At 40.1% G+C, this 26,717-nt stretch overlaps 1 protein-coding gene across 1 annotated transcript in view; it reads left to right on the top strand.

The window, feature by feature from the left end:
* HAP6 (ribophorin II (RPN2) family protein) overlaps positions 1-26,717 on the top strand; it is a 116,466-nt gene that overhangs the window by 4,214 nt on the left and 85,535 nt on the right. The window contains exon 7 of the mRNA XM_089416885.1: positions 19,806-19,870. Within this exon, the coding sequence (XP_089273011.1) occupies positions 19,806-19,870 (65 nt within the window). The remainder of the gene's footprint in view (positions 1-19,805; positions 19,871-26,717) is intronic.

Below are 26,717 nucleotides of genomic sequence, written 5' to 3'. Positions count from 1 at the left end.
GTGTCTCAGTGTTAGGCAGTGGTCTATGTCTGAGTGCTTTGGCCTGAAGCTTGCTTTCCTTATCATTGCACAATTTATTGACTTTCTTTTCAATAATTACACGATTTCTATCAGTTTAGCAAAGATCAGGCAAATCATTATCTTTCTGTAGTTACCGGGGTTGTTTTTCCTGTCTTGTGTTCAATTTCTCAACATTATTGTGCATCGTCAATTTATCTATGATTTAATGCTGTGAAGCGTCCTTGTATCATAAGGATCTTGATTATTAGACCTGCTGTTTTTACCCCCACCTCCTCCCTTTTCACATATCCATTTCTCTAGTTGATCTATGCATAGCCAAAGGGTGTGGTTAAGAGTGGGCACTCATGTCTCGCTCCCATGTCATAGCATGGGATCTCCAAAATACCTCGGTGCATTCTTATTATAGCCTTGACCTGTTCATATAAATTTGCACTGCTTCTTTCTATTCCATTTGTATTGCTACTCTACCATTCTTTTCCAAAGTTTGTGGCATGGGACCACGCTAAAGCCTAAATGCTTTATGAAAATCCACAAAGCGTCACCATAGGTCTTCTTCCTTGATTGCCATGTTTTTTCCACCACGTGTCTTAGTGTTAGGCAGTGGTCTGTGGTTGAGTGCTTGGGCATGAAGCTTACTTTCCTTATCATTGCACCATTTACTGACTTTCTTTTCCATGATTCCTCCTATTAGTTTAGCAAAGATCAGGCTAATAACTATCTTTCTGTAGTTATTGGCTATGTTGCAGGAAACGACCCCAAGCTGTGTACTTCCATCCGTAGACAAGAAGACCTAAGGGCCTCCTTAGACAAGCCATTGGTCCACGTTTCCTTTTTTAGGGGGTGGCATTTCCATCTGTACTCGTTTTAAAAACTTCCACACATTTTGTCGTTTTGTGCAACTTAGGTTATTAGGGTTGTTTTTTTTTCTCTCCTTGCTTCTCTGTACCATTTGTTTCAATGTCTCCACAATGTGTTTGCTGATTTAATTGTTGCCACCTTTTAGGTGTTCAGTTTGTAGCCTTTCTATGCCCTTTGCTTTTCCATGAGCTACCCATTTGATTCCCTTGAGGACATCCACTTATGGCTAAAAGAAGTCGAAGAAATATGGAAAAGAACTTCAACAAACAAGGATAAAGAAGTTAACCACTTTGGGGAAGAATTAATTAACATGTGTAATGCACACTTGTTGTTTACAATGGGATGAATAGGTTGAAGAACACAAGGGGCGAGGTGGTGGTATGTCTTTTGTACACCAAGCATCCTAGAGAAGATGCAACCTCCATTGTAGGACTTTGCTTTATTTGTTTACAAAATAGACTATATATAAACTTTGTTTCTGAATGTTTTGTCTCAAATTCCTATCCCGAGCTTTCACTTTTTGTTTTTTTGGTTCCATCCATTTTGGGTTTCCTGTTATGCCTAATATTACAACTTCTTTTATCTCCTTTTGTCCCTCTTTTCTGCCATTTCTTGTTTGAGTTGTTTTACAGGTTTATTAGTGTTTTTTTGCTTTTGGGTCTACTAGTATAGACTACAAAATGGACATAGAATTTGGCTTTGGTGACATTTTTTGTTGTTATTCAATCTGTTCCTCTTGGTGTCCTAGTCAAGGTTCTTGTTAATTTTTCTCATACTAGATCTGATTTATTTTACTTCAACAATTTATTAAAACCACAAAATATTTATCTCAAATATTTCTGAATTTACCACAAAAAAATACATTGGTATATTAACTTTAAAATGCAGTGGAAATAAAATGAAGAGACCTATCACTCCACAACAACAAATTTACATCCAACACAGTCTTCCTTCATTAAATTTCTTGGGAAAGTTATGGGTTCGATCCCTAGAGAATACATAGAAAAATACAGTTTTTGGGCAACTGGAAACTTGGTCCCACTGGAAAAATGAACCTTAAAGAATTCAACCTTTGGAAATTGAATCGCCTGAAGCAAATTGGCCCTGGAGAATTAATTTGTCACACTAGAAATTCGGCCTCCTGTACGACCCCAACACATTTAAGAAATCGCCCTCCTCCACAATTTGGCCCTATTCTTTAGCAACTCGGCCTCCCTCTTTCCTGAACTCACCCTCTTTGAATTTCTCTTGAAATTATCTGGTGCACTTCTCCTCACTTTTCTTCAGTCTAGTTGAGCTTCACGCTCTAGTGAAAATCACATCCTCTATAATTGTGTCTTCACCTCTCCCTTAGGCTTATTTTCTAATTTCATTAAGCCAAAATCCCTAACACTAATCTCTTAAGTGATCAATGGCTAGGATTAAATCCTAAGCCTCACTTGAGATTAATGGTTGAGATTATATCTAAGTCAGTAAATAGTTTTATTATTTATCCTTATAACTTTGGCCTAATAGCACTCAATATTTAATTAGATTAAATACTGTACTTTTCCTAATTTAACCTCAAGAAGGAAATCATAAAATCACTTAATCCACCAACCAAGCACCTAAAGAGGCAATCAAATATATATTTACATGCTAAGACACTGTTAAATTTGGACAACTAGGTCCAAACTCCATGTTCTGATGCTCAGATTAAGAGGCTAGTATTTTTGTTGGATTCCTCTTTTTGAGAGGTGTAAAATCCATATAAAAATAGTCTTAATCCGATGAGCAGAACATATATTGTGAATTTATTATTCTTAATAAATTATATGTGCAAGGTCAACCAGTTTTGTAATGTAGGCTCACATGCCCAACAGATGTGTCACACACCCTCATTGATGGATATATATACAGGTAAAGTTGGAAAGAATTTGAGGATAACACAACTCACATGCTAGGGTTTCTGCTGCTAGGGTTTCGCAGAAGTTTGACCAGCATTGAGGGTTGTTGTGACACATGCTGGTTAGAGGGTTGTTGTGACACATGCTGGGCTGGCTGACCAAAGGAGACTTTGCTGGTTGAAGCATCCTGCTGACCGCCGAAACGAACACATACATTTTTCTTGTTTCTGATTTGTCTTCTATAAGATCTGCTCATATGTTCTATCTGCATTTTGCTTATCTACTTGTATGATCGCTGTGAGAAAAGTGAAATTGCTCTTAGCATAGAACATCTACAAAACTTAACATGGTATCAGAGCTGAGGTGAAGACAAACTCTATCTATTGCAATCATCATCGAAGATCATCGCTCTGACTTCTAGCGAAGATGGCGCAGTTCTAATGTGCACGGCTTGTGTGCATTACATGGTTAAATGCGCTACAAGCTGACGGGGAAGTCTGTTATCCAGCGAAGGTAATCGGTGGGTAGAACGCGTGGAGGCAAGAAGTCTGGGTATGTTATCATGCAGGTGACAGTGCAGAAGATTTCATACGCGCAGTAGGGTTGCCTCGGTTGGTGATTCGGACAAGCGGTGGACGTAACAGTGCTCGGGTTTATAAGGCGAGGAACGCTGAGGTGAACAGCGCACAGATTTACGCATATCGTAGACTGTCGGATTGACAAAGCAGTTCACATATATATAAAGGTGCGGGGTTATATGAATGTCTGGAACGTTCGAGGTAAACGCAAAGGGTTATATGCAAACTGTCAAAGTGTTGTATCGGTGGATTACTGTAAAGCTGTCACGCGGACAGGTCAGAGAGCTGCTGTGTGGGCAGTAATATATAAAGGACGCAGGTTATGGGTACTGGTGTGCTCGAATAATAGCGCAGAAGCTTATAACAGATTGTCGGGTTCTGGCTTGTGCGGGTTCGTTAGTGGTCTGTCACGAGGACAGGGATCTCTCAAGAAAAGCTGCGCAGTTCTAATGCGCAGGTCAGACTCGCAATAAGACAGGGCGCAGGTGTTAATTCCTGTCGGTGGAATTAACAGCGAAGAACGATATTGGTGACAGGGCATATGGTCGACAGATGTCTCTATACGCTCGATGAGTAAGGGTTGCACAGATCGAGGTTGAGGCAGGGATGTAATCGGAACTCGATCGGTGGATTGAGCACATAATAGCGCAGTTGGTATGAGCATCGAAGTGTTCAAATAACGGCGCTGAAAGGCAAGGTATCTACAACAGTCATATATATATATATTCAGCTGGCGGTCGAACGAATTAAACAGAAGGATAGTCGCTGGGGTATACGATTGCGCTATATAAGCGTTGGAGCGCTTGAAGATTAACGCAGAAGTAGATATACAACAGACCAATCAGATAAAACGAATGGTCGTTTTATCAGAATTTCACGGACAGTAAACGGTGGGCGGCTGGGTGTATGTGAAGCGCAGGTTTGTTGACGACCTGTAACATGGACAGAGATCTCCAGGACGTTGGTGGACATCACATGAACGGAAGACGGCAAACGCTGGAGTTTGCATACACAGTGAGCGGTCGGGTTTCGATAACGACGCGTGGTCAGGGATCTGATGCGAAGGAGCGTTGATAGTCTGACACGTGGACAGTTAAATATACACGCGGGTTCATAGGAGAATCCGACAGGTGTACAGTAAAATTTACATACGCAGTCACCCATGATGGATCAATCTTGACATATATTTGTATATACTATCTCAGTCATAAATATTGTTTCGGCTTACATGTATTCTCAGCATAATCATGTTGGAGGAATTTTGATAATAACTGTGGATACTGCAGTCTGGGCATAATTTGAAGAAGCAGTAAATAGAACAGTCTTGGCAGCCTCGGAGGATACAGTCTCTGCATAATGAAGAGCCATTACAGTCTCGGCATATATGGGAAAGTAAGGATCTCAATGCAATAAAAAATAGTATCACATCTCGATGGATCTATTTCCTAACAGTCACTATATATATATGTGATGGAAAGATCTTCGGATCCCTCACTGCCTTTGCATAGTCTCACTGTCTCGGTTTAAGAAAGATCACAATGATCCTACAGTCACAATCACAGCTCGGCATACTCGCAGTCACAGTTATGATGATTCCAGATAGACGCAATACATATAATGACTAAGGTCTCAGGTATATTCGCGTAATATAAAGATCTCACAAAGTGACTCACCTAGTCTCGACATATAAATGCAGTAAGCATATGTGGAGTTTTTATAATGATACTCTGTCTTGTTATATATAGTATGGTCGATGGTAATCATGATCTTGGTCAGATTCTTGATGAAAATCTCTGTATAGATCTTTGAAATTTTGAGGCAGAAAATGTTATGCGAAGAAGCAGTGCTGATTTGGATGAATGTGCAGCAGTTTAGTAGTGATAACATCGATGATACAGGCAGTGATGATATCAGTGATGCAATAACAGGGACCTCAGTGTAGTAGCAATAATGATGATGGTCTCAGCAGTGTCTGAGAAAGGGATTGATGATCTTGGTCTTGGAGTGGCAGAATAAGTCTATATCATGATCTCGGTCTAGTATTGATTATGAAAAGATCTTGAGATCTCAGTGTTATAGCTATGGTTTCGATAAAAACACAGAGATTATCTCAGTAAAAGAACAGTAAAGTTCTCAGTGAGAATGTTACAGTAAAACAAGCAGTCATGATCTTATTCTGTTATGAAGACAAGGTCCTGAGCATGATCCTGGCTATGATGAAGGTAAGGTCTTGATCCCTATCTAGGTGTAGCTATCATAAAGACCTCATTGTTATAAAGGTTTGGTACTCAAACAATACAATTTAGTATAGCTAAGACTCAATGCTATGGGAAGGTTATGAAGAAGAATTCATATCATCTGAAGGATAGAGGAATCTTAAGGAAAGAGGGAGTAATAAATCTCCAGTATGAATGAGATGGTATCCCTTTCGATAGGATCCTATCAGAAGTCCTTGCAGATATGATCATGGTAAGAAGATGCATCATGGCATCATGGAAACAAGAGCTCGTATCGGAATCATGAAGAACATAGCTCTTGGGAATCTCATTGAATATTAAAGGAAAGGAAGAAGTCATCCAAGACAAAGGGGAACATTCCGAGAAAGCAAGAAGCCATGTAGATACCAAGGGTATCTAGCTGCCATGAGTACTATTATACAATCTGAACCTGGATCTTTTGAGGAAGCCATCAAGCATCAAATCTGGAAGGATGCTATGCATGAAGAATATGAGGCTATTATGAAGAATGATGTCTGGGATGTGGTCCTGAGACCGAAGGACAAATCTGTTGTCACCGCTAAATGGCTCTACAAGATTAAACATGGATCTGATGGGAGTGCTGAAAAGTTTAAGGCAAGATTTGTTGCCCGTAGCCTCTCTCAAAAGGAAGGAATTGACTATGACGATATATTTGCACCTGTGGCTCGATATACCACCATCCGATCCATCATAGCCCTTGCTGCTACGCAAGGATGGAGTCTTCATCAGATGGATGTCAAGACCGCTTTTCTGCATGGTGCAATAAAGGAAGAGGTGTATGTAGAACAACCTCTGGGATTTGAAGTTCAAGATCGAGACACTTATGTCTGCAGGTTGAAGAAAGCCCTCTATGGGTTAAAGCAAGCACCCAGAGCTTGGTATGAGAGGATGGATAGTTACTTGATGAAGCTGGGCTTCACTCGAAGCAATGCTGATCCAAACCTTTACTTTAAGGTTGTGGAAGGAAAGCCTCTCATTCTAGTGCTGTATGTGGACGACCTCTTCCTGACAGGTGATGACCCTCTCATTCATCAATGTAAGAGGGAGCTTGCTGCTGAGTTCGAGATGAAAGACCTAGGACTGATGCACTATTTCCTAGGCCTGGAGGTCTGGCAGAGACCTGGCGAGATTTTCCTTTCTCAAGGAAAGTATATTGTGAAGCTTCTGGAAAGATTTGGGATGGTGGACTGTAAGTCCGTGTCGACACCAATGGAACTCAACTTTAAGAAGTTGAGTGGCAGCGCTGCAGGGCCTATCTTGGCCAATCCTACTGAGTATCGTCAACTCATAGGAGCTTTGATGTTCTTAGTGAACACCCGTCCGGACATATGTTTTGCAGTGAATACTTTGAGTCAACAGATGGTTGAGCCTCATCATTTTCACTGGGTTGGTGCCAAGAATCTTTTGAGATATCTTCGGGGCACGATAAACCATGGGCTGAGATACACTGTCGGGAGTGTGATACTCCGGGGATATACTGATGCCGTTTGGGCTGGCAGTGTGGTGGATCGTAAGAGCACATCTGGATGCTGTTTCAATCTTGGTTCTGCTTCGATCTCATGGATGAGCAGGAAGCAGAAGTCGGTGGCTTTGAGCACCGCGGAGGCCGAATACATTGTTGCTAGTATGGCCTGTTGTGAAGCAGTTTGGTTGAGGAAGCTCTTTAGTGAGCTGTTCCAACATGTGCTAGATACCATTGTAATACTCTGTGATAATCAGAGTGGGATTTGTATGACTGAGAATCCTGTGTTCCACGACCGATCCAAGCATATTGATATCAGGTACCACTTTATCCGGGATATGGTACAGCGAGGCGCCGTAAGGCTCGATCATATAGGAACTGATGAGCAGGTCGCGGATACTCTCACTAAGCCCCTGGGGAAGGTCAAGTTCCTAACCTTCCGTGAGAGTCTTGGTGTCGTGGAAAGACCCTATGATATGGGTCCTGTTGGACAATGAGCTCTGGGAGCTCTGGGGGGCTTTGGGGATAGCTTCTCGGAGCTATAAGCACTCATAATGCTTCTGCCCCACCCTTGTGATTATTGAGCTGGTTCGCCACTCATTTAATCTGTGCCCCGTATGCATCCTACCCATTGAGTTCAGGGCTCATGGGAAGTACCTCTCATTTGGCCAATGAGGTGTGGAAAAGCTAGAGACTATTAGCAAAGACTGATGGACGCATCAGAGATTGCCGTACTCTCTATCTAGGATGGCATAGTCCAACCACTTGATCTGGGATCAAGATTTGTGAGGTTTGGGACCTCTGGACTGATTATGTCAGTCGGGGAATGATGTCTTTGTGACTGACCCACTTCTGTTCTAAAATAAAGAAGCCAGCAAAGCAAGTTTCGGCGGGATGACTCACGATGTTGATTGCACTAATAAATGGAGTTCTCCCTAGTTGAGAGGGAGTGTTAAATTTGGACAACTAGGTCCAAACTCCATGTTCTGATGCTCAGATTAAGAGGCTAGTATTTTTGTTGGATTCCTCTTTTTGAGAGGTGTAAAATCCATATAAAAATAGTCTTAATCCGATGAGCAGAACATATATTGTGAATTTATTATTCTTAATAAATTATATGTGCAAGGTCAACCAGTTTTGTAATGTAGGCTCACATGCCCAACAGATGTGTCACACACCCTCATTGATGGATATATATACAGGTAAAGTTGGAAAGAATTTGAGGATAACACAACTCACATGCTAGGGTTTCTGCTGCTAGGGTTTCACAGAAGTTTGACCAGCATTGAGGGTTGTTGTGACACATGCTGGTTAGAGGGTTGTTGTGACACATGCTGGGCTGGCTGACCAAAGGAGACTTTGCTGGTTGAAGCATCCTGCTGACCGCCGAAACGAACACATACATTTTTTTTGTTTCTGATTTGTCTTCTATAAGATCTGCTCATATGTTCTATCTGCATTTTGCTTATCTACTTGTATGATCGCTGTGAGAAAAGTGAAATTGCTCTTAGCATAGAACATCTACAAAACTTAACAGACACAAAGTCTACTTTCGAAGCTACAAAAACTTCAACAATCTCTCTTAGCAAGGAAGGATTTTCCACCATCCCCAACTTGTCTCTGTAAAACACAAACTTCCCCTTCACTAGAGGCTTGGTGAGAATATTTGCTACTTGGTCCTGGAAATGTACTGCAATCTCATAACACCTCTCTGGACCTAGTCTTTGATGAAGTGGTATCTGATCTCTATATGCTTGGACCTATCATGAAACATTGGATTTTCAGAGAGCTTAATGCAACTTTGATTGTCACAGTGAATCATAGTTGGCCCCATCTCAAGACCAAATAATTCTGTGAGCATCTTGTGAAGCCATATGGCCTCACAACCCACCAAACTCGCTGCCATGTATTATGCCTCTGCTAAGCTAAATGCTTCCTACCACAAGATCATAGCTGATCCTAGGGTTAAATAACACGCAAAAGTAGATTTTCTATGCGCTGCACTTCTTGCCCAATGAGAATTTGTGTACTCCTGCGAGTCCACCCCACAAACTCTGACATATCTCAGTCCAAAGTCTATTGTACTTCGAAGGTACTTGAGCACATGTTTCGTTGCCACCCAATGAAGCCTCCTTGACTCCGCCATAAATTGGTTGAATGTATTCACTACAAAGCATATATCTGGTCTAGTATTAACTAGATACGTCAAGGACCTGATCAACTGCCTGTACAAGGTGGGATCCACAAACTCACCATCAAAAGAATTCAACTTCCTCAAGTTGGTGATTATAGGTGTAGACATTGACATGCAATCCTCCATCCTAAATCTCCTCAGATCTAAACTGCATAGCTACCTTGCCCAAGGAAAATTTCTCCTGGCTGCTGCCATACCTCTAATCCCAAGATGTAGTGCATGAACTCAATATCCTTCATCTCAAACTTCGAAGTAAGGTCCTCCTTGCACATCCCTATAAGCTTCTTCGATCCCATCAGAAAGAGATTGTCAATATAGAGTACTAAGATGAACAACTCACCCTCAACAAGTTGGAGTTTGCCTCACTCTTAGTGAAGCCAAAATCAAGTAGGTACCCATCAATCTTGGAGTACCATACGCGAGGTGCCTGCTTAAGCCCGTCTAAAGACTTCTTGAATATGCATACATGGGATTCTGTTAAAAATATGAAACTGCGGTCAAATTCCACTTTGGACTACTCATTTGATGGAGATGATGATTGCATTGAATTCCTCTTTTCGAGAGGACCAAAATTGACCTAAATATCACCTCGTTTGGACAAGCAGAAGTTGAGTTATGAATTATTTTATTCATACATATATTCTGGATTAGGTTGGCCCTATGCACATGTACCAGTGGACAGGTCAAGTGGACCCTCATGTAAACCTATAAATAGAAGACATCTCAAGCTCGTTTGGACTCATTGATCAAGCTCTCTTCTCCTCTTCTATTTTGTCTTGGCTGGCATAGGTGTGACAGAGGAAGCTCACACTGAACTAGGGTTTTTTGATTCCTGGATTGGCACAAAACTGAGCAATTTAGTCCCTGGTTACTGGAACAGAGTGGTCATGAGAGTGACCAGGGACCCTTGGACGCTAGCACAAAGTCTTCATGAGATTGGAAGTTTGGGTCAGTTCGGTCCTTGGTTGCTTGCACAGAATGGTATGGGAGTGACTGAGTTGCCTTAGTCATTATCACGCTGTTCACAGAGAGCGACCAGGTCTGTCATAGTTGCTCGCACAGCTCTTCCTCCCTGCGTTCGGGACTCCATGATGAGATTTCAACATTTCGAAGATTTTGCTCAGTGACGTAAGTGTTCAGCAGTAGGCTATAGGCGTGATAGTGCATTATAACTATCTGAATTAGAGTTTTCATGTTAGATACATTTCATGGATATTCTAGTTGTTGTGAAGATATGAATCATTGTACTCTCTTTTATTGAATCATTTGACGAAAATCTATTAGAAGAAGATTTGCAAGGGTTTTCCCCATAGTGGGTTTTGCCCAGGTCTTCGACCAATCCTGGTGTCTCTATGTGTGCATGCTTTTCTTCTATTGTTCCTTTATGTTCCGCCGCATCGATGATGATGTTATTGTTCTTTCTACATAGTTGCATATGCTGATGAATAATGATGTAAATCTGAATATTGTTATGATGCTATGGGATGAACTTAATGTGTTAATTGAGAAATGCAATTATCAAAGCAAAGAACAATGTAACCCTATGAAAAATTAAAGGATTCCCTCCCATGCACCTCAAATCCCTAAGGTTGCTCAATTTACACCTCTTCCTCAATCACCCCATTGAGGAAGGCAATCTTCACTCCATATGATGTATCCTCCACCTGATCTTTGAAGCAGTAGAAATGACTTATATGTTAGATGTATATTTGGCGACATGAGCAAATGTCTCCTCGTAGTCTACTCCTTTCTTCTGGGAGAACCCTTTTGTCGCAAATCTTGTATTATGCTTCTTGATACTACCATCAACTGCATGCTTGATATTATAGATCCATTGAGAAGTGACCACCAACTTCCTCTCAAGCCTCGATACTATGTTCCAAACATCATTCCTAATAATGGAACTATACTCTTCCACCATTGTGCCTTCTAAACTTGTTGGTTTGCTCCCCCTTCAAAGGTAGAAGGCTTAGAATCATTAATGTTGCTCATCAATTCCAAATAACTGGAAAATATGGTTGGTGGTCTACTCTCTTTGTAAGTGTTGCTAGGAGCCTCCACATGCTCCTCAACATCTCTCAAGGTTTGTTTGGCCCATCTCAACCTCCTCTTGGTAGAGTTCATAGTAACATCTCTCTTGTCCTCCTGATTTGAAGGTTGTGTCCCTACTATTGGTCCCTCCTCAACATTTAGAGCCTCTTGCTCTTGATTCTTTGCCACTGATGGATTTGTACCATGTGACTTCCTAAAGGTCCCACCCTCCTTAAATCTGACATTCCTCTTGACAACTATCTTCCTGTGTCTTGGAATGTAAATCTGAATAATGTTATGAGGCTATGGGGTGAACTTAATGTGTTAATGGAGAAATGCAATTATCAAAGCAAAGAACAATCTAACCCTATGAAAAATTAAAGGATTCCCTCCCATGCACCTCAAATCCCTAAGGCTGCTCAATTTACACCACTTCCTCAATTCGCCATTGAGGAAGGCAATCTTCACATCCATATGATGTATCCTCCACCCGATCTTTGAAGCAGTAGAAATGACTTATTTGTTAGATGTATATTTGGTGACATGAGCAAATGTCTCCTCATAGTCTACTCCTTTCTTCTGGGAGAACCCTTTTGTTGCAAATCTTGTATTATGCTTCTTGATACTACCATCAACTGCATGCTTGATCTTATAGATCCATTGAGAAGTGACCACCAACTTCCTCTCAAGCCTCGATACTATGTTCCAAACATCATTCCTGATAATGGAACTATACTCTTCTACCATTGCACCTTCTAAGCTTGTTGGTTTGCTCCCCCCTCAAAGGTAGAAGGCTTAGAATCATTAATGTTGCTCGTCAATTCCAAATAACTGGAAAATATTGTTGGTGGTCTACTCTCTTTGAAAGTGTTGCTAGGAGCCTCCACATGCTCCTTAGCATCTCTCAAGGTCTGTTTGGCCCATCTTAACCTCCTCTTGGTAGAGTTCAAAATAACATCTCTCTTGTCCTCCTAATTTGAAGGTTGTGTCCCTACTATTGGTCCCTCCTCAACATTTAGAGCCTCTTGCTCTAGATTCTTTGCCACTGGTGGATTTGTACCATGTGACTTCCTAAAAGTCCTACCCTCCTCAAATCTAACATTCCTCTTGACCACTATCTTCTTGTGTCTTGGATGTAAATCTGAATAATGTTATGATGCTATGGGGTGAACTTAATGTGTTAATGGAGAAATGCAATTATCAAAGCAAATAACGATGTAACCCTATGAAAAATTAAAGGATTCCCTCCCATGCACCTCAAATCCATAAGGCTGCTTAATTTACACCTCTTCCTCAATCACCACATTGAGGAAGGCAATCTTCACATCCATATGATGTATCCTCCACCCGATCTTTGAAGCAGTAGAAATGACTTATCTGTTAGATGTATATTTGGTGACATGAGCAAATGTCTCCTCATAGTCTACTCCTTTCTTCTGGGAGAACCCTTTTGTCGCAAATCTTGTATTATGCTTCTTGATACTACCGTCAACTGCATGCTTGATCTTATAGATCCGTTGAGAAGTGACCACCAACTTCCTCTCAAGCCTCGATACTATGTTCCAAACATCATTCCTGATAATGGAACTATACTCTTCCACCATTGCACCTTTTAGACTTCTTGGTTTGCTCCCCCTTCAAAGGTCGAAGGCTTAGAATCATTAATGCTGCTCGTCAATTCCAAAAATCTGGAAAATATGGTTGGTGGTCTACTCTCTTTGAAAGTGTTGCTAGGAGCCTCCACATGCTCCTTAGCATCTCTCAAGTTTGCCCATCTCAACCTCCTCTTGTTAGAGTTCAAAGTAACATCTCTCTTGTCCTCCTGATTTGAAGGTTGTGTCCCTACTATTGCTCCCTCAACATTTAGAGCCCCTTGCTCTCGATTCTTTGCCACTGATGGATTTGTACCATGTGGCATCCAACAAAAATGCGCGTTTCTAATGGTGGCTGTAGTTTAGTCCTCTTCTTTGAAGGAATGTGGACATGTATTAGACTACCGAAGATACACAAATGGCTCACCTCCTATTTCAATCTTGTTAAAACCTTCTTAGGAATCATGTCCTACATTGCCCTGTGAAGATGCCTATTTTGCAGGTATATAATTGTATTACATGCCTCCGCCAATAAGAACATAGGCAAATCTTGATCATGGATCATGGCCGTGGCCGTTCCAACTTTACTCTTGTTCTTCCTCTTTGCCACTCCAATTTGCTATGGATTGTAGGGCATTGTCAGCTCTTTCTTGATTCCTGCTTCCTTGTAGAAATCCTTAAGCTCGTTGGAGGTATACTCGCTCCCATTTTCTGATCTTAGGGCCTTGATCTTCTTCTTGGGTTGGTTCTCCACAAGTGCTTTGAACTCTTGAGATTGACCAAAGACTGCATCCTTGGTATTTAGGAAGTAAATACATGTCCTCTTGGAATAGTCATCTATGGAAGTCACAAAATCACTGCTCCCCGAGATAGATTCCATTGACATAGGACCACAGATGTCAAAATGCACCAAATCCAAAATGCCTTTGGACCTGGTCTCATTGCTAGGAAATGTTGCATGGGCTTGCTTGCCAAGAGCACATCCCTTACACACAACATCATGCTCTATACTGAACTCTAGAAAACCAATGACTATCTCCTATAATAGTGGTAGAGCCTTGTAGTGTAGATGTCCCATCCTCTTGTGCCAAATCCCACTTCCGCTGTCACTGCTATGTACTAGGGTTTTCACTGGTTGTCCTCTCAGCAAATACATATTATTCTCCCTACTACCTATGACTAATGTCACGCTAGGATCAACCCCTTTTAGCGTGATAGTTACCTCACCTCTTGTGAAACTGACCTCAAGTCCTTTGTCCTCCATGGCTGAAATTGAGGATAATTTTTTCTCTAGCTTAGCTACATACATTACCTCCTTCACCTCTATAAGACTTCCTGAGTCTAGTTGGAATTGTATGTTGCCAGTGTCGTCCACTACATGGTGTTGTCACCAATCTCCACATGTAGATCTCTATTCTCTCCTTAGCCATACTGGTGAAGATATCATGAGATCTCGTCATGTGATGAAATGCTCCATTGTCCACAAAACACACCCTCTTGTGATGGTGCTAGAAAGACATGATACCAGAGCAATTTCCTCGAATTTGTCAACCAATTCATCCATTTGTGCAAATGTGGTTGTTGCTATCTTCCCCTTTCCTTTCTTCTTGTTTGGACATTATCTGGCATAATGACTGAACTTGTGACATGCAAGGCACTTGACTTTGCTCATGTCTTTCTTCCCTTGTGAAGATGCTTGTCCACTCTAGTTTTTCTTGGCTTTACCCTTCCCCTTCTTTTCTTTCCCAACAAGAGCATGGTTCTCCTCATCTCCACCTTTGCGTTGCCAGCTAGCTCCCAAATCTCCTTTTGGGTGAAATCATCCCACAATTTGGCCCAATCATGTAGTTTATTTTTGGCTCGGATGCTTGTCACAAATGTAGTCCATTGCTTGGTACAAACTTTCAGTGCTACTTTTGACAAGATCCATCTCAACCACCTCTTCCCCAACAGTTGAAAGTTCATCATGAACTTGTTGAATCCTTGCGAAATAAGAGGTCACAGTCTTAGATTCATTTATCTTGATGCTATTCAACTTCTCCCTTAGCACCAACTTTTTGTTTTGGTTGTCACTTTGGTACAACTTATTCAATGCTGACCACATCTGATATGTTGAATCTTTCTTCTTTATGTGATCCTTCACACCATTGAAAATGATACTCCCGACTCTTATATTTTTCAATTCATGTTCATCGGTTTGAGTAGCACCTTGAGGAACCTGAATCGCTTGGTTTGCAATTAACCACAAACCGTTTGCCATTAAAACAAGGGTGATTCACTGCTTCCATGGATTGAAGTTTACAGTCCCCTCCAACTTTTCTTCATATCTTATACTTGATGATGCCATATAACAGATTGACTTCAGTTACAAAACCATCGTTGCAAAATAAAAAAATTGTCGTTGTAAAAGCCTTGTGATGTCTTGATCTCTCCCACATAGCTTCATTTGCTTTGATACCATGTTAATTTTTCTCATAACAACTTTGATTTATTTTACTTCAACAATTTATTAAAACCCTAGAAAATATCTATCTCAAATATTTCTAAATTTGCCGAAAAGTAAATACTCTGGTATATTAACTTTAAAATGAGTGGAAATAAAATGAAAAGATCAATCACACCACAACAACAAATTTACACCCAACACAATCTCCCTTCATTAAATTTCTTAGGAAAATACTAGGTTAGACCCATCGAGAATAAATAGAAAAAATATTGTTGTTGGGCATGTGGAAACTTAGCCCATTGGTAAAATCGGCCTTAAGGAATTTGGCCTTGGAAATCAAACCACCTAAAGCAAATTGGCCTTGGAGAATTAACTTGTCTCACCAGCGATTCGGCCTCCCTTTCTCCTTGTCTTGTATGGCCCCAACACACTAGAGAAATCAACCTCCTCCACAATTCGACCCTCTTATTCAACAACTCGACCTCCCTCTTTCTTGAACTCAACTTGCTTGAATTTCTCTTGAAATTCCTTAGTGCACTTCTCACTTCGCTTCAGTCTCGTTGAGGCTCTCGCTATAGAGAAAATTGCTTCCTCCATAATTGTGTCTTCACCCCTTTCTTAGGCTTATTTTATAATTTCATTAAGCCAAAATCCCTAACCCTAATTTCCTAAGAGATCAATGCGTAGGATTAAATCCTAAGCCACAATTGAGATCAACGGTTGAAATTATATTTAAGTCATTTAAATAACTTTAATATTTATCTTTAGAACTTTGGCCTAATAGTGCACAATAATTCATTAGATTAATTATTGTACTTTTTAGAAGTTAATCTCATGAAAGAAATCATAAAATCACTTACTCCACCAAGTAAACACCTAAAGAGGCAATCAAATATCTTCTACATGCTACGACACAAAGCCTATGTAGAAGACCTCCCATAGCTACAAAATCTTCAACAACTCTTCCATGTACTTTCATTATCTTTTTGCATGTTTACAAGTAAAAAGCTTGAGAGGTTCAATGTAATCTTCAATCCTTAGTGTGCGCATGGGCCATTACAGGTTGTCTTAGTTGATCATCTTCCATTTTTCTCATTGGCACTTGTCCCTTGTTGGTAATGGGGCTGATGAACTCAGGGATGCATACTTGGATGATATCCCTAACGTCCTTTGTTTCTTGGCACTAACATGAACCACCTTCTCCAAAATTCTACTTATATTGCAGTGGGGAGAAATTGATCCTGTTCCTCGGCATCAGAAACCTGGTTGTTGCTGTTATTGTCATGTCTTTTAAGGGAGAGCTTGTTGGTTGGTGGAGCTCTCCAAGTTGCTATGGCCATTGGCCTGTTGCTGTTCTGTCATTAGATTACCTCAAAACTTCTATTGATTGCTGCTGATGGGTGGTCCTTCTTCCATAATAATTTTTACAGTGAGGGTGGGGTTCTCCTCCTTCTACTGCTGTTGCTCCAACACCTAACAGCTGTTAAAATGTTCAAGCGTGGTACTTTATTTTGTGATAATGGGAAAATATTGTGAACACTTAAATCTCACTTGAGGTCTCTACAGAATCTGTGATCCACCCTTCTTTGATGACTTCCATTTGGGTTTATCCAAGCAACCAGTTGGGGATTCTACTGATGGATCTTGTAAAGATTTTCTAAAGGGCACAAGAAGGAGAGACAATGGACACAAGCAACCAGATGATACTCATGAGATCCGCTCGCCTGCCCAGCTACTTTGCTTGTTTGCTTCCCTTTTCTTTGTTTTCTGTTGAGTTCTAGGGAAGAAATAAGATATTAAGCCTCCCAATTACTTAAGTGCCACATTATTTCTGTGCAAAGCCTTTACCAAAATGGTTTCAGGTAATCCTTGTATGCTGTATTACTGCAATACAAAGCTTTTACCAATACACGAGAGAGGAAAAATGTTGTCCATCTTATCTGGAAATATATATATATATATATATATATATATTACTTGGAATGTGAGTACGGGAAACCCCAGAGTACTTCCCCACATTTTGTGGATGGTAAACTGGGTGAACTGTCGGCCCTGTTTACAGGGCCTTGCCCCAAGGGAATCGTAAAGAGTCAAACCCGTGATCAGCAACAACTAGCAACAATATCAAAGAACTTCATGTCTTGGCTCTAGACAACTTGAGCCAACTCTTGGGGCTATATATATATATATAAATTCAAGTTTAACCCTAAAACATTGAGAGAGAGAGAGGGAGCTTCTATTAATCTATCCACTAGACTCAATTTTCTTACCTGGAGATTAGTCAGGTTTGTGTTCAAACTAAAGGATATTGCAATTTGTTAGCTGTTAATACAAAAGTATATGATAAAATTCATCATTAAGTTTGATAAAGCAAATTAAGTTAATTCCATCATAACGTCATACATAAAGACAAATACAAATATTTTTTAACTTCAAATTTGACTAAAAAGTATGTTAAATTCAATGTCAAGTCTGGATACATATGTACATACATACGTATATGGTTTTCTTTATATATTTTTAAAGTTCGACATAAAAACATATCCTAATGCTGAATTTCGAACTTGTAAAACATTCTGCATGCCTGAGTAAATTTGCCAGTGCTTGAGATTCAATGACGTATTTTATTTTATCTTTTTATTTTTTAAATTTGTTATACATGGTAACTAAAGCTTTGGAGAGAGATCAAGTGCTCTTTCCTGAACTTCCTCAAAGTACCTTTCAAATTCCATGACCATGCTGTCCTAAAATGAAGGTATAATTGCTTAATTGTAAGCTGTGCCCTATATACAGTATTGGAACTTCATCTCTTCTTAAATTCTTTTATCTGTTGTGTAATATGCTATATAAGTACAGAAAACCTAGCCTGCTAGTCTTAATTAAGAATCTCAAATAATATGTGATAACATATATTAACCAAACTGCATTCCTTATAGTTGTGAATCTAGGAACAGGATTATTTGTAATTTAGTATGTAGCGTTATAGACCTTTTACCTGTTGCAGTGAAATTCTGGGATATTGTTTTTGTCATTTGAATTGAGTGTGTGTTTTTTTTCAAGGAAAATCTGGGCAGATTGCCCTGAAGGGGTCACATCCCACTGGCTTACTAGCAGAGCCTAACCCCAAGGGCATCCAGGAGAATTGACCCCGTGACCTCCCAATGGTGAGGTACTTTAACAACGGGAACTTGATCAATTGAGCTAACCCTCGAGGCTAATTGAGTGTGTTTCTCACAGCGCTTTGGAGCTATTCATTTGTCACCTTATTCCTTCTGCACAGGAATTCTATAGCGAGATGTGTTTTTCATCCCCTAGCTTAGTTGGCCTTGTCGACAAAAATCATTTAAAAAACTGACCAACCTATTGATACATTAGCTAAATCCTTCTGGCTCGCTCTTCTTTCATTGAATGTGTTTTTGGGACATACATGCAGGGAAAGCTACCTCTATAGCAGAATTTGTTATTTAACAGCAATTGCAGCAGTGTCTTCATCTGTATGGCAGTTTAATTTTTATTGAACCTAAATTCATTTTCATGTTTAAACTCTATTGGCATTAGTGATTTACAGGTTTTGTTCATCTGTATTGCTAAAAAGGTTCTTTTTATGTTGAAGTTATATTCCACCCAACTTTTGAAACATTTGTGTCAACCAAGGCTTATGAAAATCCCTTTTAAAGCAGTGATTGTCTTGAGGACAACTCGAGAAAAAATCTTTCATAGCTGATACTGTTGTATTATATCCAAAGCAAATCATCGTGTGGCAAATATCGAAGCCACTGCGTATGTTTTCTTAATTTTAAACTAAAATTGTATGAACTGCATAGTGAATGATTAATTTACTCAAGGCTAGTGGTCCATGTCATATACCTCTCTAAATTGTATATCTGGTCTAATTCTGCAGTTTGTTTTGTATGATCCTAGCACATGTAGGGATTAGAATAGGGAAGATTGTTAATCAGTGGATCTAATGGGTGGCCTTACTCTCAATCTATCTTAATTGAATCTTGACTAAAGTTATTTTTCAGAAAGGTTTGGATATGGAAATACATGGATTGATGGTCATAATTATGTTCACGTTATAAACATCCTGGAATGATAATTGGGACTTATCCTTGGAGAGATAAGACTTATTTTCAAATCTGAAGTAAATTAAAATTGTGATTGTTTTGTTTTGGAGCAATTAGTTTTACCAGGTTGCACTTGGAGTCTTAATATGCTAAAAATTAATTATGTGCTGGTTTTCCTCACTATGGTCATGTTCATGTTCTGAAGTCATTCTATTGATCAATTAGTAAAACCTGGTTGAATTAATCAACCATATTAGATTTGGTATTCATTTACTGAAATATTGTTGATTGAAATAGGATTGGTTTCAGTTCATTTCATTTTGGCTGTCAGTTATTTTCTACTGATAAATATTATGTAGCATATCTTCGATTTCATTAGAATGTGTTGACATGTGGCTTTGAATCTTTGCAGGGCTTGCCTTAGAAGCACTTGCTGGGGTCGTAGCATTGGCAGAGTCTAACATTGAACAGGCTAAGGTAATGCTTTTCTTTGTTGGCTTATTGGTGATTTGAATTTTCGGGATTTAAATATGCTGTGCAAACTGAATTAATTACTGTTCCATTAAAATTTAGACCGCTCTTTTTAGATCAGTTTATGTACTTCTAATTCTTGGTTAAATGAAAAGTTGTATAACTATAACATATGACCCCAGTATATGTTGCAACTCCAACAAGTTATACATGCAATGTGAATTCATTGGACAGAGTACGATGTTATTTTAATTTAATCATCATATCCTCATTATTGTCTCATGTTCTTTTGTGCATGTTGACAATGAATGACTATTAGGCCGTGCTGAATTACTCTAAACTTACAAATATCTGGAGCCTATGTGACAAGGTTCACTGAACTTCAACCTTGAGGTTCGAAATTTAGCAAACCTAAAATTTCTTTTGAGGTTTGATGGATTTCATCAAATCTCATAGACATTGACCAAGTCCATAGCTTAAAACTGAAAACTTATGCCAAAACAAATGCTACATTTATCGTTATCAGCAATTTATTGCCAGGGGTTTATCAACAATATTGGGGAAAAAATCAGAAATTATTGGGAAACTTAACAGAATACAAAAGTAATAATTTTTTGGTTAAATTTCCTTGAAACCTAGCACCTAGCAGTAAATCTCAAACAAACCCATACACGATTTATTAATTTATGCACGACTAAGTTCATAATGAAAGATGTGCAGTGGAAACACATAGAAATCATCATTATACATTGGACATATGATATACTCTAGAAAACCCACAAAGGGGAAAAACCAACAAACTTGTTCTATCAAGAACTTGGGCTCCCGTACCAAGAATAATGACTCATCAAAGGAAAAGATACAAACATTTTGAGCTGCTTTGCTGCAACTTCCTAACTGCCCCTTGCTCCCTTTCCTCAGGTCCTTGTTCGACCTACACACTAGAGTGAAATCCCTCCACTCAAACTGTGTACAAGGTGCCTTCACCTCTCCATAAGATCTTATTTTATAACATATTAATGACTAAAAACCCTAACCCTAGATCTCAATGGCCAGAAATAAACTTACCAACTCAAGATCAGTGGTTGTGACTTGATCTCTGTTGAGATCACTTAAATCACTTAACTGACTCAACTTTATAATAAAGTCACTTTTAATCATTAAATACAAAAGGTACTTTATAAAATCACTTTACAAAGTTTAGCATCTAGAGAGGCAATCTTCCACCAAACCATTGTGGAAGCCCTATTGAGCTACAGAATCCAACACTCCCTCTTAGTGAGGAAGCTACTTCCATAACTTAAGCCTGTCTCCAAGCTCCTCACATCCACTATAGCTGCTTCGTCTGACCTAGAAGCTTGCCCGCTATCTGTAATGGAACTTGAGCAGAGAACCATGCTCCTTGAAGCCTCTCACTCTCGAGCATCCTGGTCTGGCTATATCAACCCTCTATTGCATGTTGCACAAGCCTGTTGCTTGCTGCCCAAAACTTCTTCGGGTGGCCCTCTGTCTTTTCTGGTTGGTGGGAAACTCTTTGCTATTGCGATACAGCTGTGGCTCGAGCCACTTGACTTTTCAAATCACTGTTTCTGCCTCTTCATTCCTTTGTTTGGTGCTTGTGCCCTGGCTGCTGGGTCCCTTGATTGATTGTTGGTCGGCCCCCACCATGTCCTTGTTGACTATCCAACATATGTGGCTCGTGAATTACGTCTCTTTATCGGTTCACTGCGTTGGTAGTTGTGCCGTTGGTTGAATCTATTGCCCATGTTCAACCCGACTTGACTACACTCTAACTTGTTCGTGCTTGGCTCGGTGGCCGAGCTTTGCCTTGTGCTCACCCACTATTTCATTGCGTGAATTCTGGTTGTCACTGTACGGATCTGTCTGTGTTGTGTTGACCCCCTTTCCTGGTCTCGAGATTTGTTGCTCGAGTACATCCCCAACGACTGTCTGTGCGGCTGGTGGCTCGATTTTTTCGTTGACCAAATGTAACCCTTGGCGACCTTCACGTTGTAACCACGACTGCCATTGTTGTTGCTACGGTAGCCATGATCACCTTACATGACTTCGACACACCTTTTGCTCAACTGAATCTCGACAACTGGTTCATGGTTTGTCTTTGTTGATTTTTTTCCCTCTTCTTCACTGTCTCGGCTTTGGCCCTGCCAATACTGTGATTTTTCCTGCCCCCATACACGCGATTGTCTACTGCAGCTTCCAACTCCTAAGCAATGTTGCATGAAGCGGGATGTTTTTTGGAAGCGGGGATGCGGAAGCGCCATTTTCCAAATATCTAAGAAGCGAAGCGTCTGCTATATATATATATTTTTATTTTTTTCATTTATACTCAAAACAAACATCCCAAATACCAAATTAGTTGTCGAAGACATGAAAAACATGCATATTTTTGCATAAATCAAGATAGACATAACATCCATTGTACATTAATGATTAATTATTTGAGCATCAACCATTTAGATGCATCAACCATCTAGAATCTAGATTCTTCTCCTCTTGTCTAGCCTTTGCCTCTACCTCTACCTCGTTTGTCTAGGGATATTAGTCAACATTGCCCAATTTTGATCAAACTACCTAATTCAAGACTTAAAACATGGTACAAAAAGCTTAACATGCTTGATCGATGATTTTGACTTGATTGAAAGGTAATTTTTTGCTAAGGGCGTGCCGCATAACAAAGGAGTTCAACAATTAACACCACCAACACTAGGGTACATATAGGGCTTGGTGCTCTTGATTAAATGCTAATCGCATACCTTCATACTTGATATAATCTAATGAAATGCCACAATCCCATTAATCTAATGAAATGCCACAATCCCATTGATCATGAATTCCTGAAAAATTGTTAAGTTTGCTGAATTTTGAATAGGATATGAAATTCTATTTTCTCCATATGAAGTCCAATGAGGCTGGAACCACTCTCAAACATCCTGAGTCATTTCATGGTAATGTTAAAAATTTAAGTAAAAGTGACATTCTCCTTTATTTTTCATTGGAGCATCACTCTCAAACATCCTGAGTCATTTCATGGTAATGTTAAAAATTTAAGTAAACATTCTCCTTTATTTTTATTGGAGCATTTGCTATATTTATATATTTTTTTGCCTTCATTCCTCACCCTAACCCAAGGTGGACCCACCCCCAACAAGCAAACTCACCTAAAATTAAAAAAAATTGAAAAAAAAAAACGATTTTCTAAATGATTTTTCGGAATCGTACGGAAGCGTACGCTTCACCCTCCGAAGCGCCGTACGAAGCGCGATTTGGAGGAAAGCTTCCGAAATTTCCAGGAAGCCTCCAAAACAGAGGGAAGCACGCTTCCGAATTTCGAAAGCATGCTTCCGCCGAAGCTTCCTAAACGCTTTCGCACGCGACGCGCTTCCGGGCTTGCAACCGGGGGGGGGGGGGGCGCTTCGTGCAACATTGCTCCTAAGCATGTTGCTTTGCCCAGTTACACGAGTTTTTGGTCGCTCTGCATCACAATGTTGCCATTTGTCTGACCCAGATTTTCTCTGTGCATAGTCTCGCCGCTTTGATACCATGTTAAATTTCCTTGAAACCTAGCACCTGGTAGTAAATCTTAAACAAACCCTTACACAGTTTATTAATTTATGCACAACATAGTTCATAATGAAAAATGTACAACGAAAACAGACAAAAATCATCATTACACATTAGACACACGAGACACTCTAGAAAAGCCACAAAGGGGAAAAACCAACAAACTTGTTCTATTAAGAACTTTGGCCCCTGTACCAGGTATAATGGCCCATCAAAGGAAAATATAAAAGCAGTTTGAGCAGCGTCGCTGCTACTCCCTAATTTCCCCTTCCTCCCTTTCCTTATGTCCTTACCTGACTTGCACACTTGAGTGAATGCTCCACTCAAACTGTGTACAAGATGCCTTCACCTCTCCCTTAGATGGCTAAAACCCCTAACTCGAGATCTCAATGGCCAAAATTAAATCTTGCAATCTCAAGATCAATAGTTGTGACTTAATGTCTCATTGAGATCACTTAAATCACTTTTTTTTACTGGAAAAAACCTTATTTTCATTCATAAAATTTTGAAGAAAAATTGCATTTTGCATATACACCTATAGTGCATTCACTAGGATTTGCCCAGATCCTACAAGTGGCATAAGTGTCTAAAAGTAGAAATCTTTACAACTAGACATAATGAAACCCTAGGCCACAAAATCTTTGAAAAATTCAAGAAGGGCACGTGAGCCCATCGAATAACCCCAAAGGGGGCACAAAATAAGCCCAAAAACAAGAAGCCGCAAAAACAGTACAAAGTGGATCAAGAACAACCCCCAACAAAAATTTCCTAAAAACCCCTCAAGTGTTGCTGATAGTCCAGAGACTAAACCTAGAGAAAGCCACTCTCGAAGCTACAAAAACACGCTGAAAGACGACAACAAGAGCTGTAGAGCGCGAAGGAAATTGACAGAGATGCCAAACCAAAACCACAAACCAATGCGGCGATAGGCAAATCCTCGAGTGAGAAAGAAAGGCCATGAAGCCCAATAGGAAACCGACAACGACTCCAACACGTGGTGAAACGCAGTGTCAAACTAGGGATAAGTGGTGGGATGTTGAGATTTGGTAGCTTGGGAGGTACTCCAAGCCCTAGGGTTCAGTGTTTGGAGGTTGGAACACTACAAAAGTACTTTCTCAACTTGGAACCCAAGTTGTGGGCTTTGCATACAAGCTTGTGGGTGTGAAACCACAAGGCATTTGAGTGATTTGACACATGGAGGTGTTAGAGGACCCTTAGGGATAAAGGGGTAGCAAAAATACTCAAATCGGAACTCTGGAAGTGGAGATAATAGTTTTTCTATGTTGTTGGTGGGATTTGTGGCATACAAGTCAGGTCGGCTTGGGGTTTGAGGGTACCACAAGACATGTTTGATGACACTACATTAGAATGTATAAATAGAAGTGAGATGTGGGGCATTCCACTCACATCCAATGTGCATCTTCTCATAGAAATACATCTACGATGCAGCCACAACTAAAGGAGGACAAGGCTGAGTTGGTTGAGGGATTGTTGGTGTCTTTTGGATGGTCTAGAAGGTCCGAGTTGGAATAGAGGGCAACCACATGCCTTGAGGCAAGTTCTGAGCACTTGTACGTGGATTTTGGAAGGACTTTTATCCATGTTTGATGGGCTGAGATATGAGGAAATTACAAAAGGGCCACATCCTTGTTTAGTGCCATAAAAGAGGTGCTGTGAGTCCTATTTCAAGGTTGGAAATAAGCCTAAGCGCTAATGTATGGGAGCAAGAGTTCAAGGAGAGAAGGCCACAGTCATTAGTGGACTGTTGTAATAATTTTGGAGGGCTGTAACAAATTTGTTGGGTGCCCTAACCAGTAAGCTACAACAATATGCACGTCCCAGAGGTATGTATTTGTTGGTGTATTTAAGTTGAGTGAGATGCTAGTGGATGTAGTCTAGGGAGTACAATTTGGTATTGGACATTCGTTGTCTGTTGGAGGGCAGCGTGATAGTGGACGAAGTGAGGCCTAGAGTAGCACCATGATGGACTAAGGTGGCTAATAAGAGAGGTAGAGACGTTTAGACAACCAGGAGCAGTGTGTGGACAACCCATTTTCATTGTTGGAGAAGCGATATTTGACAGTGAAAGGTGGAAACCCTCCTGCCCTATGTTAGTCTTCATTGGAGCAACACAGGGAGACTAAAGTGGGAAGAAGTCCCTGAGTAGCTGAGGAGCAACAATGGGCAAGAAGACTCAAGTGTTGTGGCCTTGAAGGGCGAAGGTGCAACTAGTGAGTGTGAAAACCCTATGTGTTGGTTGTAGATGGACTTATGATCAACTAGAGGGAAAATTGGATAAATGAGTCCTGTGGCCTAAAGGATTTGTTTCATTGATAGTGGCATGTGCTGCAGAATGGAAGCAAAGGACAATTAGTGTACAGGATATGACAAAGCAATCGTGATTATGCACTACATTAGCTTGATTGTCATTGTATCTTGTATCTTGTATTCTTGTACTAGTGGATGTATGAGGGCCATTATCCCTGGTACGAGAGCCCTCGGTTGTTGTATTATCAGTTTGATTAATATAAAGAAGTTGGGTTGTATAAAATTGTAAAAAGTTGTGTATATTTTGTGCACTAGTAGATTCACTGCTGTATCTTATTTCGCTGTGCAAAGTAGATTTGTTGTTATACTTGCATTGGTAGCGTCAGTGATTTAAGATTCTATTCAAGACTCCAATATCATGGGCAAACAACAATGTATCAAAGCTACTTTGAAGGGCTAGTGAATCAGAGTGTGCACAATGAAGTACAACTTAAGAGGGAGTTGGTTACATTGTTGTTGAAGGGCTCACACCAATGTTATCAGAACCGGTTTGGAACCAATGGAACTGGCCGGTCCAACCGTTTTTGGCCCAAAACTTGTCTGGACCAAGCTTATGAACCAAAATAGGCCGATTTGGTAGCGAACTGGCCGGTTCCGTAACAAAGCTGGTTCGTTTGATGTTGGTTTTTATATTCCCAGGTCAACGTAAAAAATTTGCCTCTTTTTTTAATTAGTGATTTTTTCATTTGGTTGGCTCACTGCTAATACTCACCTAGGCCATTCTAATATTCAAGCCTATGGCCCTCAGCGTAATATTCAAGCCTATAGTCTTATTATTGCTATGCATTTCATGGTAATGTTAAAAATTTAAGTAAAAAGAAGGAAATGAAAGATTAAAGAGAATGTCAAAAGTGATATTCTCCTTCCAACCTCCTTGGATTTCATACAGAGAAAGTACCCATCACTCAAACAAAATCTCAACTTGACATGCTACCTTTTTTTA

The sequence above is a fragment of the Pinus tabuliformis genome, chromosome 3_2, assembly GCF_031772625.1.
Source record: "Pinus tabuliformis cultivar Carrire ecotype Pingquan chromosome 3_2, CPIR1, whole genome shotgun sequence".
Taxonomy (NCBI): Eukaryota; Viridiplantae; Streptophyta; class Pinopsida; order Pinales; family Pinaceae; genus Pinus; species Pinus tabuliformis.
This window is presented reverse-complemented; position numbering and strand designations above follow the sequence as displayed.